This window comes from Urocampus carinirostris, chromosome 1, assembly GCF_059441175.1.
Source record: "Urocampus carinirostris isolate Australia breed hairy pipefish chromosome 1, RoL_Ucar_1.0, whole genome shotgun sequence".
Lineage (NCBI taxonomy): Eukaryota > Metazoa > Chordata > Actinopteri > Syngnathiformes > Syngnathidae > Urocampus > Urocampus carinirostris.
The window spans coordinates 67184016-67204111 of record NC_142349.1 but is presented as its reverse complement, the minus strand read 5'-3'; the positions used below and the strand labels follow the sequence as shown (position 1 = coordinate 67204111).

At 42.9% G+C, this 20096-nt stretch overlaps 1 protein-coding gene across 1 annotated transcript in view; it reads right to left on the bottom strand.

Moving 5' to 3' along the window:
* Positions 1-20096, bottom strand: part of b4galt2 (beta-1,4-galactosyltransferase 2) — a 183622-nt gene that overhangs the window by 81852 nt on the left and 81674 nt on the right. The window contains exon 3 of the mRNA XM_088349145.1: positions 278-396. Within this exon, the coding sequence (XP_088205271.1) occupies positions 278-396 (119 nt within the window). The remainder of the gene's footprint in view (positions 1-277; positions 397-20096) is intronic.

Here is a 20096-nt window from a genome sequence, read left to right as displayed (position 1 = left end):
GAGATCAATGTCCAAATATTCACATGTTCAAATTTAAATACAAAAAAAACATTACTGTCAGAATACAGAGATGTCACCGATTTACGATTTCAACCTCGGTAACACAAAATTTTGGGGACCCATAGATCTCTGTTGGGACCCATAGATTTTTCAGCATGCGAGTCCCCGGGACCCATCACTTTTCACAGGTCAAATGAACACTGGGTAACTGATCTTCTTTTAAAATGTAGTCACTAATAGCTAAGCAATTATTTTTCCAATTATGAAACACACGCACCTTCCATCGCGGCCGACAATCGGGGGGCGTGTAGCGCCCCCCCTCTGTCACGTTGGGGTTCTCTCGCTGCACGCGCTCCATCGTCATCTGGGAGCTGAACTCGATCAACAGGCGGCCCACTGGGGACGAGAGAGCAACAAGGGAAAAAATGGAGTGAGGCCAAACAATGGAAGCAACAAATAGGACGACAGATTAACGGGCGATTCGAAATCATCAAAGCAACGATCGCTGCTTATCAAAAAATCCAGGCTGGCTTCAGAACACACGTTCCTAGAAAATCCTCTTTGATGTCGGCGCGTCTTAACTTCGGTAATTATGTGAGGGTGAAAACACACCATATGTTTCGGAATCTTTACATATTGGAGCTTTACACCAAGAGGGTTTCCATAGTAATTATTCATTGTCGAGCGCAGCCTGGAGCGGGATAAATCGTCACAGCCGACGCCCTCTAGTGGCCAAAAACAGAAGAGGGAATCGGCACAATCTGGTCTACTAGTGATCCCAAGAGCCAAGAAGAAATCTGCAAGTTCAAGATCGTTCTCCATTCGGGCTCTTCCCCCTGAGATTCGATCTGCAACCTCAGTAATAATGTTTTAATCTAGGCTTAAATCACACTTCTATTCTATACCAGGGGTGTCAAATAGGCAGCCCGCGGGCCGGATCAGGTCCACTAAGGGATTGAATCCGGCCCGCGGGACAACACTCAGAGAAGCGCAATAGAAAAACGAGCCGCAGGTTGAAATATGGCCACTTGATGTTTCCAAAGCCAGGTGCCTCTCACAAAGACGCAGCAGTTGTATTTCTTTCTTTCTCTCTCTCTTCCTCCCTTTTTCTCTCACTCTCTTTCTGTCTCTCTTTTTCTCTTTCTTTGTTCCTCTTTGTCTCTTTCTCTCTGTGTGTCTTTTTTGCTCTCCTTTCTCTGTTTCTCTCTCTTGCTTTCCCCTTTCTCTCTTTCTCTCCTCTCTTTCTCGCTTTCAATTTCTCTTTGAGTTTCTTTCTTTCTCTCTCTTTTCTTCCCACTCTCTCCACTATTATTAAAACTCAGGCCAGTCTCCAAGCACTCACTACTTTGTAAATAGTCATGCCTATTTCTCCTGAAATTATATTGTCTTAGTTTTCTCTTTTAAGCCTTTACTTGATGTTTACCCTTGAGTGTCATGTCTAATACGAAAAAGCTTTTGCTTCAGTGGATTCGCCCCTGTCCAATCAGATAGCGGGAGAAGACGAGTGGAGGGTATAAGTCGGAGCAATCGAGAGAGAGCTGTGCTGCTTTAGAGCACCTAAATAATCAGCCAGTCAGATGGATAAAAATGCCGATACCGATATCCGTTGAATTCTCAATTATCGGCGCAGATAATCGCCCGATAAACGGTTGACTTCTCTTTCACGGTTGCCATGGTGCCCAATTGGCCCCGCCCGTGTGGCGCCAGCTCCAGCTTGTTGACATATTGGCTCCCTGTCAGTATTTAAACTCTGTCCTTTCAGTCCCCCTTTGTCGGTCCGTCTGTGAATCTCTATTTTTTACTCGGCAAGTACTTTTTCGCCTGTTTTTTGCTCCTGTTAGTCTCCAGTTACGATCTGTTTTGAGCTAGACCACGTCTACTCTCCTCTCCTGGCTTTCGACTTGTTTCCGATCCCGATTCCGTTCTGCTCTTCTATCCCGGCTCGCCAGGGAAGTCCCATGTCTGAGCAACCTACTCCCCGCGACCAGCGATCTCCGGATCGTGTGTGCGCGCTCTTTTCCCTTCTTCCCAATAAAACTGTGAGAAACGTTACGCGAGTAGGTCCTGTCTTCGTTTTGGTCCTGACATTCTCGTTTCTATCCCCCGCTTGTCATGATTGCTGATTCGGGGCACCTGCGACTGACCCGTTGGCGCCAACAACCCTAGTCGCTGATTGGCTCCCTGACTCTTTTCCAAGAGGAAGCTGTCAGACCGTCTGCGAACCTGTGCTTTCAGCTAGGCAAGCTCTGTACTATCCGACATTCTCCTGCCCTGTTTTCTTCTGCCTGATACCTGTTGCCGACCTGTTTCTGGACCCGTTTCTGCCTTGCTCCTCCGTCCCGGCCATCGACCTGTTTTCCCCTTTTTTTTGCCTGATATCTGTTGCCGACCTCTTTTCTGGACTCGTCACTGCCCTTGCTCCTCCGTCCCGGCCATCGACCTGTTTTCCCGCTGCCTACGACTACCCTCGCTCGACACGGAAGTGCCACTTCCGCGTTCCTGCCATCAGCTACCCATGTCCGACAATCATCGGATCGTGGAAGCACTGCTCTCTTTCTCAATTAAACTGAGTAAAACAAACGCTATTGGGTCCTGTCTCCGTTTCTGGCTTGTGACACCGCTATACAGACATTTCACGCTGCGATTCCCACCTAGAAAGCAAATAATATCGTATCCCACAGGTATACTGTGAATCAGTTTAAAAATCGGCATTACGCTCAATCGTGGTCGTCGTGGCCACAGAGAAAACAAAACGAAGCATTTGAATGAATAAATAAAAACTTTATTCGAACATCAAAATAAAAACAGAACAAAAAAATAACTCAACAACAAAATAACGTTACATGATATGTTCGAAAAGGGGTAGTAAGAAGCAAATGCTTATATTACCTACCACTTTATCTTCACCACCAAATACACCAATGATATAACAACAATTGTAATGATATTAATAATAACAATAAGTGTGTAACGGGTGTAACAATAACTTTTGTTTTACTAAAATTCCTGCTGAAATATGTTGTATAGTTTTTGTGTAAGTGTCCTGCAATGATGAGTCCAACAGTGCCACCTGCTGGTATGGGGTAAGGTTTGGTTTGGCTTTAGACTTTGCGGCAGGAAGGTGGGAGTTGTTGGCAGTCTAACAGCGTACTGCCAACGGTAAGACACCATCTTTTGGTGCTCCACAAAAAGTTAATTTCAAACATTAAAACCGCAGCTGACAAATCTCTCAACATGCACAGTAATGTGATTGATGTTGTCAAGCTGTTTGGATTTATTTTCATTTTGTTTCTGTCGCCTTTTATGTTAGTTTTGCCGGACGTTGCATGTTGTGCTAAAATGCTAATTCCCCTTATAGAGATCAAAGCCAGCAGAGAAGCTTACCACGTGTTGTGTTGTGACTCATTCATTTGCAGGTAAATTGTACCCGTTCTTTATACTCGTATTTGTTATTATTTCTATTTTCTCATGTATAAAAAAGGATGATGTTGGTTGAAATTCAGTTTAAAGAAAAATATGTTGAATTCATTGTACGATCTCTTGTTAAAAGTATCTTGTTAAAATGGATGTAAACTTGTATTGCGATGGTTGATATTCTAAAATGTATTTTATGTAAACTGAAAAGAAAGCTCTTTGATATGTTTTGGGCAGTCTAACAGCGGTCTGTCAACGAAATCAAAGCCAGCAGATAAGCTTACCACGTGTTGTGTTGTGACTCATTCATTTGCAGCAACTGTAATAAAAACCTCATCATCCAGTCCAGCGTGAATGTGGATCTTTGGTGGGACGGGTACATGGCGGTTACATAAGAATAGCAACAATAACACAAAGTTAACTAGACGCACTATTCCCAATCTCCAGGACCACTCATACCCCACCCTCCTCATCTCTGTATTCCACCAGGAATGTTCCTTTGTATCTAAACCTGAACAAGTGAATAGTTGGACACCGTTTGATCTCCGTTCCAAAGTTTGACTCCACACACAGACACACACATACTTTTCCTGGTGGTTCTCACCTTTGGGTTTATGAATTCACTACAGCCCCTTAAGTTATAATGTCCCTATTTTCGAATGAATAACTCATGGATGTTTTCTGGAACTATGTTTTTGTTGACCTTAAATAGCAGTTGTGCAGTGAAAAAAAATTACTAAATCATCTCATTTTAATAATTTGAACTTATGGTCTTGATATCGGCAGTAGCTCAGGAGGTAGAGCGCTCGTCTTGGGATCAAGGGATCCCAGTTCGAATCCCGGCTTGTCCGTGTTACATGTCGAAGTGTCTTTGGGTAAGACACTGAACCCCTAATACCCCAAATAAGCAGGTTAGCGCCTTACATGGCTGCACGGCCGCTATTGGGAAATGTGAAGCACACTGTAAAGCGCTTTGGGAAGTCATTGACTTGAAAAGCGCTATAGAAATGCAGATCATTTCATTTCATATCGGGTAACCTCCTGCGTGGGTTAAAATCCAGCTACCGGACTTACTGTGCGGAGTTTGTATGTTCTCCCCGTGCTTGCGTGGGTTTCCTCCGGGCACTCCGGTTTCCTCCCACATTCCAAAAACATGCATTTCAGGTGAATTGGCCGGTCCAAATTGTCCCTAGGTGTGAATGAGCGAGCGAATTGTCTGTCCCTGTGTGCCCTGCGATTGGCTGGCAACCAGTTCAGGGTGTCCCCTGCCCACTGCCCGATGACTGCTGGGATGGGCTCCAGCACCCCCGCGACCCTACTGAGGATAAGCGGTGTAGCTAATGAGATGAGGTCTTGATATCCTACCCTGGTTCGAATTTCATCACTCGTGTAAAAGTCATGAGAGTCGAAAGACACTACAATAAAGCCGTTAGCGTTCGCATTTCCCTTCGTAGCTGTTTCTTATATTCTGCTTTGATGGATTCGTGCATTAAAGTGCGCACGTGCGCCAGTTAATGATCCACTTAGTATTGACAAGCTCGCCTTGCGAGAGCATTCGTCCAATCAACGCGCCGGAACGTCCCGCAGAGCCATCGACTAACCGGGTTACGAGCTCTCGATGTTAAGAGTCCCAACTGCCCCCTTTCGCTCAACGCTTTCTTCACTTTCTCTTAGTGACGTGCCGGAAACATCTTTAAAAGCACCCGGCCGTGCTAGCATAGCATCAATGATCAACTCATCCGTTATTCCAGGGGTGTCAAACTCATTTTATCTCGGGGGCCACACGATAGAACAAACATTCTGTCGGGGGCCGGACGAGTAGATTCAAGAGAAAGAAAACAAGAGATAAAGAAATAAGAGAAAGAGGGAGGGAAAAGGAGAAAGGGCGGGACAAAGAAAAAAAAAGAGAGAGAGGGAGAGAGCGTGAGAAACAAAAGATAAAAAGTCGTGAGAGAGGGGGAAAAGAAAGGGAGAGGAAGAAAGAAATCCGAAGAGAAATAGAAAGACAGAAGGAGAGAAAAAATAAAAGAAAGCGCGAAGGGTAGGAAGAGAGAAAGAGAATAGAGAGAAGAGGAAAAAAGGACGTTAGAGCAAATGAGGCTAAAAGACACAGAGAGAGAAAGAGACAAAAATCAACAAAGGAAGAGAAAAAGAGTGAGAGACAGAGTGGGAGAAAAGGGGTGGAAAAGAAAAAAAAAGAGAGACAGAGACACAGAGAGAGAGAGAGAGAGAGAGAGAGAGAGAGAGAGAGAGAGAGAGAGAGAGAGAGAGAGAGAAATACAAGTACAGTGTCTTTGTGAGAGGCACCTGGCTTTGGCATCATCAAGTTGACATATTTCAACCTGCAGCTTGTTTTTCTCTTGCGCTTCTCTGAGTGTTGTCTCGCGGGCCGGATTCAATCCCTTAGCGGGCCTGATCTGGCCCGCGGGCCGCCTGTTTGACACCTGTGCGTTATTCCAATTATACCAATAGGATTCTATTGATTTTACAGACTATGATAGGACATTGTCGCCAGGATGTTATGGTCAAAGGAAGGAATAAAGAAAGATGAGGGAGAATTTAGTAAAGTGGAGAATGAGCTGTCGAGTACATAAGCGTCCAGTGACCACTTAGGGCACAGGTGTCACACGGGCGGGGCCAATTGGGCGCCATGGCAACTGTGACATCGACAACCCTAGTGGTTAAGGGATCCAACCAACCAATTAACCAGGGTTGAAATGGGCCCAGTCGACCATTAAAGCTAAAAACCAGTCAGAAGTCAAATGATCTAGAACACAGGTGTCAAACAGGCGGCCCGCGGGCCAGATCAGGCCCACTAAGGGATTCAATCTGGCCCGCGAGACAACACTCAGAGAAGCGCAAGAGAAAAACAAGCTGCAGGTTGAAATATGTCAACTTGATGTTGCCAAACAAAGGTGCCTCTCACAAAGACACTGTACTTGTATTTATTTCTCTCTCTCTGTCTCTCTCTCTCTCTCTCTCTCTATTCCGCCCCTTTTCTCCCACTCTCTCTTTCACTCTCTGTGTCTCTCTTTTTATCTTCATTTGTTGCTCTTTCTCTCTTTCTCTCTGTCTTTTTAACTTCTTTTGCTCTAACTTCATTTTTTTCCTTTTCTCTCTTTTCTCTTTCTCTCTTCCTACCCATGGCGCTTTCTTTTCTCTTTTCTCTCCTTCTGTCTTTCTATTTCTCTTTGGATTTATTTATTCCTCTCCCTTTTTTCACCTCTCTCACGACTCTTTTCTTTCTCACGCTCTCTCCCTCTCTCTCTTTCTTTGTCCCGCCCTCTCTCTTCTTTTCCCTTCCTCTTTCTCTCATTTCTTGATCTCTCTTTTTCTTTATCTTTAATCTACTAGTCCGGCCCCCGACAGAATGTTTGATCTATCGTGTGGCCCCCGAGTTAAAATGACTTTGACACCCCTGACTTAGGGCAATTGCAAAAATGCTTTGTGACCTTTTGCCACAGGTTCCTAGAAAATCCTCTTTGATGTCGGCGCGTCTTAACTTCGGTTATTATGTGAGGGTGAAAACACACCATATGTTTCGGAATCTTTACATATTGGAGCTTTGCACCAAGAGGGTTTCCATCGTAATTATTCATTGTCGAGCGCAGCCTGGAGCGCGATAATTCGTCACAGCGAACGCCCTCTAGTGGCCAAGAGCAGAAAAGGGAATCGGCACAATCTGGTCTACTAGTGATCCCAAGAGCCAAGAAGAAATCTGCAAGTTCAAGAGCGTTCTCCATTCGGGCCCCGGTGTTGTGGATTGCTCTGCCCACTTAGATTTGATCCGCAACCTCAGTGGAAATGTTTAAATTTAGGCTTAAAACACACTTCTATTCTACAGCAGGGGGGGACAAATAAAACTGTAATTTCTTGTGAAGCATCAACAATAAGTTTTTGTGATTAAGGGCGTCACGATGGCAGTGTCAGGGACGGAAAAACTGGTCAGTAGGCAGGACATGGGGTCGAGCAAGGCGTGGTCAGGGTCAGAAGTGAGCCGTAAGCCAGAACGGGAGAGTAGACGTAGTTGTTGACAAAAAGAGGTGGTAAGCCGAGATGGGAGAGCAGATGTGGTCAGGATCAAAACGGGTCGTAGCCGGAGACAGACGGGAGCAAAAACAGGACAGGTGGGAGTCAGGGTCGAAAGAGTCTTGCATAGTATACATGGAGATTCGCAGACGGACTGACAATGGGGGATTGACAGGACTGGGTTCAAATAGTGACAGGGAGCCCATCAGAACCCGCGGCGGTTGGCGCCACATGCAGGGTTGGGTAGGGTTACTTTAACTTGATTGCTTTCAATTACTTTTGGATTACTCCACTACCAAATATGCTAATAGAAGACAAAAGAAACTAAATATGAATCAAATGACTACATTTTGTGCAGGCTTGGGGAGTAACGGAACACATGGAACGGCAAAAACAATGTTGGCAAGCTGTTTGGATTTATTTTCATTTCGTTTCTGTCGCATTTTATGTTCGTTTTGCCGGAGATCAAAGAGATCAAAGCCAGGAGAGAAAGCTTACCACGTGTTGTGAGTCATCATTTTATTCATATTTAGTTTCTTTTGACTTTTATTAGCATATATGGTATTGGAGTAATCCAAAAGTCATTGAAAGTAGTCAAGTTAAAGTAACCCTACCCAACCCTGACCACATGATAGTGCAGAATCAACATGGCAAGAATAAATACTGCAATGCAGCCAAGTGGAGACTCTGGCGCACAAGACAGCAACTGTAACTCAAAGAAAAGCACGCACATCCATCCTCTCTCCGGCCCTCATCCGGGCCAAAGATCGCAAACTCAATATTCCCTGCGTAACCCCCAGGAAGACCCGGCAGCATTTGGCTCGTCACGTTAAATAGACGGCAGTCACAAGGAGACTCCGGGCTGATTAACGGGCAGACTGTCGTGCCGTCTCTACGCTCGGATGACGTGCCAACGAGCGGTGGATGCGGCGAGGACACCACGTCACGCCTCTCCGGGGAGGATCAACACGCTTCGGTTCGAGCGAAATTATCACAAGTGCTTGACTGTACTTGTGCAAAAATCGCTTGTTTGGCAAATGTGAGAGTGGCTCTTGATTGACAAGAGGACAGCGTTTTAGCAAAACTATTATCTGGATAGGGTTCAAAATCAGAGTACCGTATTTTCCGCACTATAAGGCGCACCTAAAAGCCTTTATTTTTTTCAAAAGCTGACCATGCGCCTTAAAATACAGTGCGCCTTATATATGGATCGATATTAAGTCGCAAAGTCTTGCAACTAAAGCAAGCAACCGCCGACTAGATTTTCCACTGAAGGCGAAGTCGTCCGCGGTGTATGCTGGGATTTATATACCGGCGTTTCATTGGCTAACCAATGTGTCAATCATCATTTGAATCGATCACTATTGGCTTAAGTTATTCAGAGGTAAAGAGAGCGGATCCTTTCTATCATTTACAGGCTCGCATAGGCTAAAGGGGCGAAACAAAGCCTGCGATTGGCCGAAAAAGATGAATGTGAATCACACGTGTTGGGTTGCACTACGGCATAGAGAAAACATTTTTCACTATTCTGTATTTGTAAATATTTGACTCTCCTGGATTTACTACACTCACGGTTGTAAGAAGACCATGGTTACGTATCATTATTGAATGTGATGGCTGCAAGAGAACTTAGGTGAGCTATGCGGCTTTATATTTTCCCGGTATCTTGTTTTAGAACGATCTTGATGTTTCTGTGATGATTCTATTTTTTAAACTAAATTCAATTCAAAGTGTTTATTGTCATACGCACGGTAAAGAACCCCGTTTCCCTGCACGATAAAATTCTTACTTTGCTGTCCACACAGTTGCCAGCGAAAAATACAATGGAAACTAAGAAATGCTTGTTTGGTGACATCGTACAGACACTGTTTCCGTATATGTCTGAGACACGTATTTGCTTCTTTGCAAGCTTTGGGAATGTTAAGGGGGTAATAAGTTGGACTGAACTATCTGACTGTTTTGTCGACGTTCCTTTTGTAGCGCCTTATAACCCGGTGCGCCTTATGTATGGAAAATATAGGACCAAAAACCATTTTTTGGGGGTGCGCCCTATAACCCGGTGCGCCTTATAGTGCGGAAAACTTCTAGTTACCCTGCACTTCAAAAAAAACTTGATATATAGACCCATTTATCGCTGATTCAGTCGGCATCGAACATAAACTTTTCTAGCACTGACCGGATGAAAACAATCACTCGAAACAATTTCATTTACCACCCTGGTTCTACTGTTCCGGTACTGACAATAACGGTACTGAAAATATAACTCCATCATCTAAATTTAAACGAGCAATGTCACATTGTATGGAATCGTAATCCCACTGAGTCGCAGCGAGTCAAATCGTCCCACTTTCAAGCTGTCCTTGAATCGTTTCACCCTCCAGGCACTGATTTGTTTTTGTTTTTTTTCTAGAGAGATGCATACTCCCGGAAAAATAGCCAGCCAATCGATACATACTGGTTATGATGTCGATTGCCTGTCAAATGATTCGCTATGATTCCTCAAGCCTATAATTCATTGATTCAAATCGCTCATTGCTTTCTCAGAAATTTAATAGACCAAGTTAAAATGTTAACAATGCTGTACAGTAGCTCCCTGAGAAACCTTAGAAGCCTACAGACCAGTTCTGTGAAAAGCTATTGCTATTTTCTAGAACAAGGGTGTCAAACTCATTTGAACTCCGGTAAAAACAGGGGTGGGGGACTATGCGCTGCAATAGCAGCAGAATCATTGACACACACTGCTCACCCGATATAGTTTCTAGCAGTATCGTGTAGACCAGGGGTGTCAAACTCATTTTAACTCGGGGGCCACACGATAGAACAAACATTCTGTCGGGGGGCGGACTAGAAGATGGGAGAGAAAGAAAAAGAGATGAAGAAATAAGAGAAAGAGGGAAGGAAAAAGAATAATTACTTCATATGCACAACTGAGACGGAGACTCCGGTAAAAACAGGGGTGGGGGACTATGTGCTGCAATAACAACAGAATCATTGACACACACTGCTCACCCAATATAGTTTCTAGCAGTATCGTGTAGACCAGGGGTGTCAAACTAATTTTAACTCAGGGGCCACATGATAGAACAAACATTCTGTTGGAGGCCGGACTAGTAGATTAAAGAGAAAGAAAAAGAGGATAAAGAAATAAGAGAAAGATGGAGGGAAAAGGAGAGAGGGCGGGACAAAGAAAGAAAAAGAGAGAGAGGGAGAGAGCGAGACAAAAAAAGACAAAAAGTCGTGAGAGAAGAGAGGGGGAAAAGAAAGGGAGAGGAAGAAAGGAATGCAAAGAGAAATAGAAAGACGGAAGGAGAGAAAAGAGAAAAGAAAGCACGAAGGGTATGAAAAGAGAAAGAGAAAAGATAGAAAAGGAAAAAAGGAAGTTAGAGCTCCTGGCTTTGGCAACATCAAGTTGACATATTTCAACCTGCAGCTTGTTTTTCTCTTGCGCTTCTCTGAGTGTTGTCTCGCGGGCCAGATTGAATCCCTTAGTGGGCCTGATCTGGCCCACGGGCCGTCTGTTTGACACCTGTGTTCTAGATCATTTGACTTCTGACTGGTTTTTAGCTTTAATGGTCGACTGGGCCCATTTCAACCCTGGTTAGTTGGTTGGTTGGATCCCTTAACCACTAGGGTTGTCGATGTCACAGTTGCCATGGCGCCCAATTGGCCCCGCCCGTGTGGCGCCAGCTGCAGCTTGTTGACATATTGGCTCCCTGTCACTATTTAAACTAGGTCCTGTCTGTCTGCAAATCACTTTTTACACAGCTAGCCCTTTTTTGCCTGTCCTGTTTTTTGCTCCTGGTTGTCTCCTGCTACAATCTGTTTTAAGCTAGACCACGTCTGCTCTTCCGTCCCGAATCACGACCTGTTTTGATCTCGACCACGTCTGTTCTCTTGTCCCGAATAGCGATCCGTTTTTAATCTCGACCACGTGTACTCTCCTCTCTTGGGTTTCAACTTGTTTCCGATTCCACCCACATTTTTTGCTTTTTTCGTTCCCGACATGGCCATCTTGTTGGTGATAGGAATGAGTGGAGAGGTGTTGTGAAAGGATAGTGGGATGTTTGGACGCTTTCTAAGGGATGGGCAGGGCACCCGTATGATGCGGCAGGGGTAAACCAGTGAAAACTGTCGAGCCCTGCTGTTGAACAAAAGTGCGTGTTGTGTCACCCTGACCCGAGTTACACGGCCTCTTTCTTGTGTCCCGTTTCATTTGGAGGGACGAAAGCATGACCGACTTGGATGTCGAGGTGTTTAACTTGTTTGGGTGTTTGGGCATTTGGGTTAGCCATGGTCCAAAAATGTTTGTGTGTTTTTTTTCTTCGCTACTTTATCCCTTTTTAGTTTTTATTTTCTTTTATTTTCTTGAGTTTTGTATGTGTTGTCTTGCTGTCAGTCACCCCTCTTGAGGGATATGACCAGGGTAGATACATAGATAAATAGATAGACACCGCCATCGCTCGCCACGGAAATCCCACTTCCGCGTTCAGAGCGACCCGTTTACCGCGACCAGCGATCACCGGATCGTGTGTGCAATCCTTTCCTTTCTTCCCAATAAAACTGTGAAAAACATTACGCGAGTGGGTTTTGTTTTCACTCTGGACGTGTACGACATACCAGAAAATCAGTACGGAAAAGCGCAAATTTGTCAATGATCGGTACCATACACCGGCTAACACGAAACGGCAAATATATCAAGTCAAACCAGTTCGCCGCAGTAGCCTCTATCTCGGTATTGGGTTTTTTTTCCCGTTGCAAACGAAGCAAGCGGTTTGATGTAGTGAAAGGAAGTCCGTCTCTTTTTAGAGAACCGGCTTTTTCGGCTCAACTCATTCAAGAGAGCCGGCTCTCGAACAGCTCACTTGCTTTTATGCATTATATTACGAATGACGATGTTGTATAAAGAATTTAAGAAAAAAAGGAAGTATAAAAGGAGAAAATGAAAAAGACAGGTAGGTGTTTATCCCTTTCATTAGTATATTACCAACAATAATTTAATGCAGAAAATCAATTAATAATTTGAATAAGAAAATGTATTATTCTACCTAATTCTATTTGCATAAGCCTACTTACAACAAAGTCAGTTAGTTCTTTGTTCCTTTGTCTCTTTGTTTCCTTATCCTCACTGTAAATGTGGAACTGGAGTCGTCCAATTTCGTTGTCACAGCATATCCCATGTTGTAACAATGACAATAAAGGCATATTCTATTCTATTCTATTCTATTCTATTCTATGTATTTTTTCCTTCTACGGTGAACGTCCAAGCGACTTCATTTTTGAACCTTTTTCATAATGAACCTCATTCATGTTGAGTTACTCAGTATCTCACAACAAAATGTTAATTAACAATACATATGGTATAACGAAACACATGTACAATATAACATGTTAAACGACCTAAATAAAAAAAATATATGGTGTAAGATTATTTTGTATTTTGTAAGGGAAAATACGACAATTTGTAAGGGCATGGAGCCCTGGAGCTTCACAGGTATGTGGTAACAACATAGTAATAACATAAGTTATCATTTTATAAATGCATAGCAAATTAGTAGCTCTTCGCACTCAACAAAACAAGGACATCTCAGCCTTTCCCCAGTTTTTTTCTCTTCTCCAGCTATTCTCAGTCTTTCATTCTTCGATTGTGTAACGCGACTCTGGCTGCAATCTATCCTCTTCGAATCATTAGTGCGCGCCGCCTCGCGTGTGCGCACATTTTTCGAGATGCGGGGATTAGCGGCGTCCGAGAATCTTTCAGTCACGACATGCTCAAAGTGTTTGTGCGTGGAATTTTGCCTGCAGGAGCTGCAATAGGAGATAAAAGGTTAAGTCTTCTTCTGCTGCTTTTCACAAACAGCCAAGGACGCCGAGGACATCATTCAATAGTCACTGATAAGGACGGAGACTCTGTGTTTCACTGTCCATCTTATCTGAATGTGGGAAGCTGCAATGGGCCGATTGTTTTATTTTCAAAGGGTTATCCTGAGGAGCCGGCCTGACGCCATTGTGAGTTTTTTTTTGTCCCCCTCTATTTCTTTGGTTAAGATATTTCCGCCATCAAAGCAGCTGTGAAAAGGACGAGGACAGAGAAAGTCCATTTCCTCCGTGCTCGGTTTAGCAAAAAAGAGCTGTTAAAAGCCTCTAATGGCATGAAACCACAGGAGCGGTATGTTCACTGATGTATGGTGGCGAAAGCGTCAAGGAAAGAAATAAAGTGTGACCAGGGACTGAAATGAACAAAAATTGATGTTTTTTCCCCCCAATAAAATGCCTAAATTTTGTGCAGGCTTGGGAACGGCAAAAATTATGTTGGCAAGCTGTTTTCATTTTCTTTCTGTCGCATTTTATGTTGGTTTTGCCGGAGATCAAAGAGATCAAAGCGAGGAGAGGAAGCTTACCACGTGTTGTGAGTCATCATTTTATTCATATTTAGTTTCTTTGGTCTGTTATTAGCATATTTGGTATTGGAGTAATCCAAAAGTAATTGAAAGTAATCCAGTTAAAGTAACCCTACCCAACCCTGCAAATAAACATGACTTGACGTCACAAGATCTGAACAGACGCGACATAAACAACTTTGAGCAGAGCTTCTGCAGAAATACAGCCCCGTTGGTGTTTTGCAGCCAAAAGCATCACACCAAATTCCCCACACATTGTTCCCCAGGTGTGCACCGGGCTTAACTGATCAAAAATGGATGGAAGATTGGACACAAAAAAATCCACGGAGGAGATGGTGTAAAAATGCACAAATGTTGCTTTTCAGTGAACACCCTCCATTTAAAAAAAATAAAAAGAGCCAACCATGCAGGTTCCTGCTCAGGAACACGACAAAAAGCACTCTTTTCTAAAAGGCGTCCACACTTCAAGCATGTTCGGCTGACATCTGAACTCCCTGGAGGATTTTTTTTTTCAGCAAATACATCAAGAAGTACGCTCAGCGTCCCCCCATCTTCCTTTTGCTTTAATCTCCTTTTACTCCTTTATTCCATTTTTTGGGCCCCACTGGTGTCTGACTTGCCACTATCAAAGTCCGACTCCACCAGGCCACAATATTATGTACACCTAAAACTCAATGCCAAAAGTGTTCAGTACCAAGATGCAGTCTTCCCTCTAAGCTGCGTGTGTGCGCAATTGCGCACTACCCAGAGCTTTTCCGTGCACAATAAAATCTAGCCAGGTCACAAAAATCAGGGCTCAAAATTGCTGATTAAGAAGCGGTTCAAGTCAAAGTTACAGTGCATGAAGGTAAAAATACACGGGTTCCCCTGACGCTGTGTTCTAAATGCGGTATTTTAAAGTCAATGTCGAAATAGAACGAAATTGAGTAAAGTGAGTTGAGTTTGTCAAGAACCGGCTTCTTCGGCTCGGCTCACTAAAAGGAACCGGCTCTTTTGGGTCCTAAACGGCTCTTCGGGTGGTTTTGCTTCTTTCATCCCAACATGACCAAATATTATGTAAAATTATGCACAAAATGACTTAAAGAAAGGGGGGAATAGAACAAAAAAGAAAAAAATACCAAAATGAAAATGTAGTGAAAAGCTGAGAAACAAAAGGAAAAGAAAAAAAGAAGGAAACATTTAGAAAAAAGCCAGAAAAAAAGAAGAGAAAGAAATGTAGAAAAAAAGTAAATAGAGAACAAAAAGGAAAAGGAATATTGGGGGTGTAGAGATTTTTCTATCTTTAATTTTGGAAATCCTTGAAACGAATTGTTCTTCACTGCAATCAGTAAACGAATTTGCTTCTAAATGTTGCTTGAACTCCACCATAAATCGTTTTTTCTCTGAAGGATGCCAGAATTTCCTACACTGATGAAAATTAAACTGTTATTACTTGAGTTCTTTTGAGTTCTGATATGAATTCAAATCCCCCAAAAATGGAAACAATGAACCAGGCCGATGGAAATGACACACAATTTATTAACATAGAAAATGAATGATAGGAATAAAAAGGCGTGGGGCGGGGAGGTGTTGCGCCGGGGATTATGGGAGTTTTCGACCGCTGAAAGTCACTAGATATAATGCTTCCCTTGTACAGAAAAAAAACACGTATTCCCAAGAACCAGCAAACATGGGGTTAAATTTGAAACCGCCCTCTTACTTGTTGTTGCGGAGAGATTTGGTCTGTAATTGCTTTACTTACAAAAGGATGAAGAAGTCTAATTTTCCCAGATATTGATATATTCACAGAGGAAAACAAGAAAAGAAAAGCTGTAATTCATGAACAGCTTTCCCAGTGAGAAAGTAATTAGACCGTGCATTGCATAAATGACACAGTGAGTGCTACGTGACCTTTCTGGTAAGGTAAGAAGCACACAGGCTAATGAGTTTAAATATGAGACATTGGCAAAGCGATTCATTTGGCCAGGTTAGGGTCAAAGTTTGTAGTTAAATACAAACTAAACTAGCAGGCATTATGTTTCTATTTCAGTGAATCTACATGGTGAACAAAATAATAATAAACTGACACTGTGCTAAAAAAATTGGTCGAGATCATTTTAAACTTACATTAAATAAAATAATAGAATTTACTTTATTGTCATTGATAACAACGTAGTGTACCGTAATTTCCGCACTATAAGGCGCACCTAAAAGCCTTTATTTTTTTCAAAAGCTGACCATGCGCCTTATAATACAGTGCGCCTTATATATGGAACAAAATTAATTCGCAAAGTCTTGCAACTAGCTTGCAGCCGCCGACTAGATTTTCCCCCGAACGCCAAGTAGTCCGCGGTGTATGCTGGGATCTATTTACCGGCGTTTCATTGGCTAACCAATGTGTCAATCATCATTTGAATGGATCACTATTGGCTAAAGTTATTCGGAGATCAAGGGGAGGATCCTTTTTATCATTTACAGGCTGGCATTGGCTGAAGCGGCAAAACAAAGCCTGCAATTGGCTGAAAAAGATGAATGCGTATAGCACGTGGCTGACGGCATACAGAAAGCATTTTTTTACTATTTTGTATTTGTAAATATTTTATTCTCCTGGATTTACTAAACTCACGGATATAAGAGGACCACGGCTGCACATTATTACGAACACAACGACTTCGGTGAGCTACTTCGGCTATATATTTTCCCTGTATCTTGTTTCAGACTGAACTCGATGTTTCTGTGATAAGCGGTGCAGATAATGGATGGAATGGAGTGTCTATTTTTAAATTAAACTCAATTCCAAGTGTTTATTGTCATATATACAGTAAAGTTGCGAGCGAAAAAGAAAATAGAATAGAATAGAATAGAATAGAATATACCTTTATTGTCATTGTTACAAATGGGATGTATTGTGACAACGAAATTGGACGTGGCACTCCAGTGCCACATTTTACAGTGAGGATATAAGGAAAACAAAGAGATAAAGGAACAAAGAAGATGTTTGTACTGTCCTTGTTGTAGAGGCTTTGTTTTCCTCCCGTTTGGGGGTGTATGAGGGGGTGAGGGACAGACAGAGATGGGCGGATCCAACTAGATATTTGGTCTTACTGTACACATGGTCCAGTGTTTTTTCCCTAATTGCTCAGTCCACGTATTGAATGGATTTGGGAAGTACAGTCCTTAAACATGCCCGATTAAAGTCGCCGGCGACGATAAAAGCTCCGTTGGGGTTTGCAAGCTGCTGTTTATTGATAGCAGCGGGCAGGAGATTAAACGCTATGCTAACATTAGCATAAAACAAAATAGAAACTAAGGAGGAGATTAAACGCAATGCCAACATTAGCATAAAACAAAATAGAAACTAAGGAATGGTTGGCATTTCTTGAATCCCAAGACTTTAACCTTCCGAATGATGGAACGATGCATTTGAGGGACATCGTACGGACACCGCATCCGCACGTGTTCTCGACACGTATTTGCGTCTTTGCAAGCTTTGGGAATGTTAAGGGGGTAATAAGTTGGACTGAACGATCGGACTGTTTTGTCGACGTTCCCATTCTAGCCCCTTATAATCCGGTGCGTCTTATGTATGTCAAAAATAGGACCAAAAACGATTTTTTCGGGGTGCGCCCTATAACCCAGTGCGCCTTATAGTGCGGAAAATACGGTACTTTGTACACAAGAAGATAAGACGTGCTTCCACTCCAGGATAAACGTAATAGAATAAAAATATAAGATGAAAAAAACATTATTAAGATAGATTGGGAATCGTTACAAGGTAATACCTGAAGATTTTGCTTGCCATTATTACTTATTACACACACCTGTGCCCGCTCGTTTGGCACCAGGTGCTGCTTGTTACCTGATTGGTTCCCCGTCCTATTTAAGCTCAGTCCTTTCACTCACCTGTTGTCAGTCCGTCAGCAAACCTCTGTTTACACAAGGCAAGCATTTTGACTCTGATTCCCGTCTGTCCCGTTTTGTCACCCCTATCTAACTCCTCTGTTCCTGATTCCCCGTTTGTCTCCGGCTACGACCCATTTGTGACCCCCGACCACGTTCTGATCTCCCGTCCCGGCTATCAACCCGTTTTTTTCCCCCGTTTGACCACGCTACGATATTCCACTCCGGAAGATCCACTTCAGCATTCCGAACACGCTCCGATCCCATGAGAAGCTTGCTTCCCTCGTCCAGCGAGCACTGGCGTGTGTTTTTCTTCAATAAACTTGTGAGTAAACGTTACGCGATTGGGTCTACCTTTTGTTCCGGTTCTGACATTCCTAAATTGTAGGTGCATCATGAAAAAGTGCAAAAACAAAAATAAAGAATAAAAAATGATTTTACTTTTTCTATACATGAATGCTTTGTTGTCTCTGGGGAATTAAATAATCATTTGGTGCCATGATCCATTGCCGTGTCCAGCATGGTCGCCATGGCAACCGGCCGGCCCCGCCCCCGGTCAACAGCTGAAGCAGATCGCCTAATTTGCGCGTTTTCTTCTTAAGGGGGGTTTTGGGTTTTGCGGGTGTTGGCTCATTACATTTTCTGTCTGCATCTCCCGTTCTGTTTTGCTCTGTCCTGTTTTGTTTGAGTCGGAAGAAACCTGTGTTTGCACGTTTTTAGTTAAAGCCTGTTTGTTCTGTCTTGTCCCTGAGTTTTGGACGACTTTTATTTTACTAAATAAAAGTTTTGGTCCTCCTCGTGACATCCATTAAGTGGCATGCTAATATTTTTGAGCAATGCATAAAAATTCCTTTGATTAAAAATGAGATTTTGGTGAATGAACTTCACCGATAGAGCATAAGGTCAGAGTTCAGAAATTTAGCAACACAAGACATATGTTCTCCAAAATTATAATAAAAACTTAAAATGTAAATGTCTAACAAGTCTAAAAACTGTAAAAATATTATATAAATCTAAAAAAAATGAATCAATTAAAATATAAACTGCTTCTGTAATTACAACTGAAGATGTTCGATAACAATTTAATTTCATACTGATACCAGGATCCAACGCATACGTAGTTGGTTACCAAAACAAAGTACAGATAAAGTACTGAAAAGTGGGGGTGGAAGACAAACTTTGAATTCTCCCCATTGAAATAATGAGCCAGTAATAGAATAAAAATCCGGAAAAATGAAGCAGTGTGTCATGAACCGGAACAGGATCAGGACCCAAATGCGTGACGTTTCTCACACAAGTCTTTCATTTTACGGGAAATGGGGGGGTCATAAACGTTACGCAACAGTCTGGCGTGGAATGATAGGAAGCCAGAGGCCGACAGGATCGATACCAATTGCCCGAGCAGATATCGGACAGATGGGGTCGATTCAGGACAGGACGGGACGGACAGGATTGGTATCAAAACAGGATATCAAAATTAAACAGGATAAACTAGACAGGAACTAAACTGGAAACAATTATAAACAACGGGACAGACAAAACAGAAATTATATGCCGAAACGAAGGGACTACAAGAAGCAATGTCCAACGAAACAGAAATGCTCTAAAACTGATTTTTTTTTTTTAATCTTTCATTTTCTTGCCCGCATGGCACCAGCTGCGGCTCGTTGACAGATTGGCTTCCCTTTCTATTTAAGCTCAGTGCTTTCACTCACCCTTTGTCAGTCCGTCAACAAACCTTTGCACCCGCAAGGCATGGGTATTTGACTCTGTCCGGTTTCCTGCCCGGTATTGTTCCCATCTATTTTGTCCTGTTTAATATCAATCTTCAGTTTCGTTCCCGTCTAGTTTGTCCTGTTTAATTTTGATATCCTCTTTTGATATCAATCCTGTCCGTCCCGTACTGTCCGGAATCGACCCCATCTGTCCGATATCTGCTTGTGCAAATGGTCCTTCGACGCCAGACTGCTGCCTGATGTCTTCCGCCCAACGATCGGCGAATCACTGGCGTTTGGGTTAACGTGCATGACTGTCCCGTAAAATAAAAGCTTGTGTGAGAAACGTCACGCATTTGGGTTCACCTCCTGTTCCGGTTCATGACACATTTGTTTGCTAAAAAAGCCTCAGATAGAAAAAAAAAATACAAAAATGGCAATAATCAGCTGGTGCCAGTGTGCCTTTGAATAAAAAAAAATGGCGTCAGCAAAAGCTGAACAAAAGCAGGTCAAACAATACGGGAACACAAGCACACAGCGGGCTTTCACAACACCATTGCGCTCAATTACAAAACCTCTCTGATTTCATTTGTACAAACAAAAAACTGTCAGAACCAGAACAGAAACAGGACCCAATTGCGTGACAATCTCACAAAAGCCT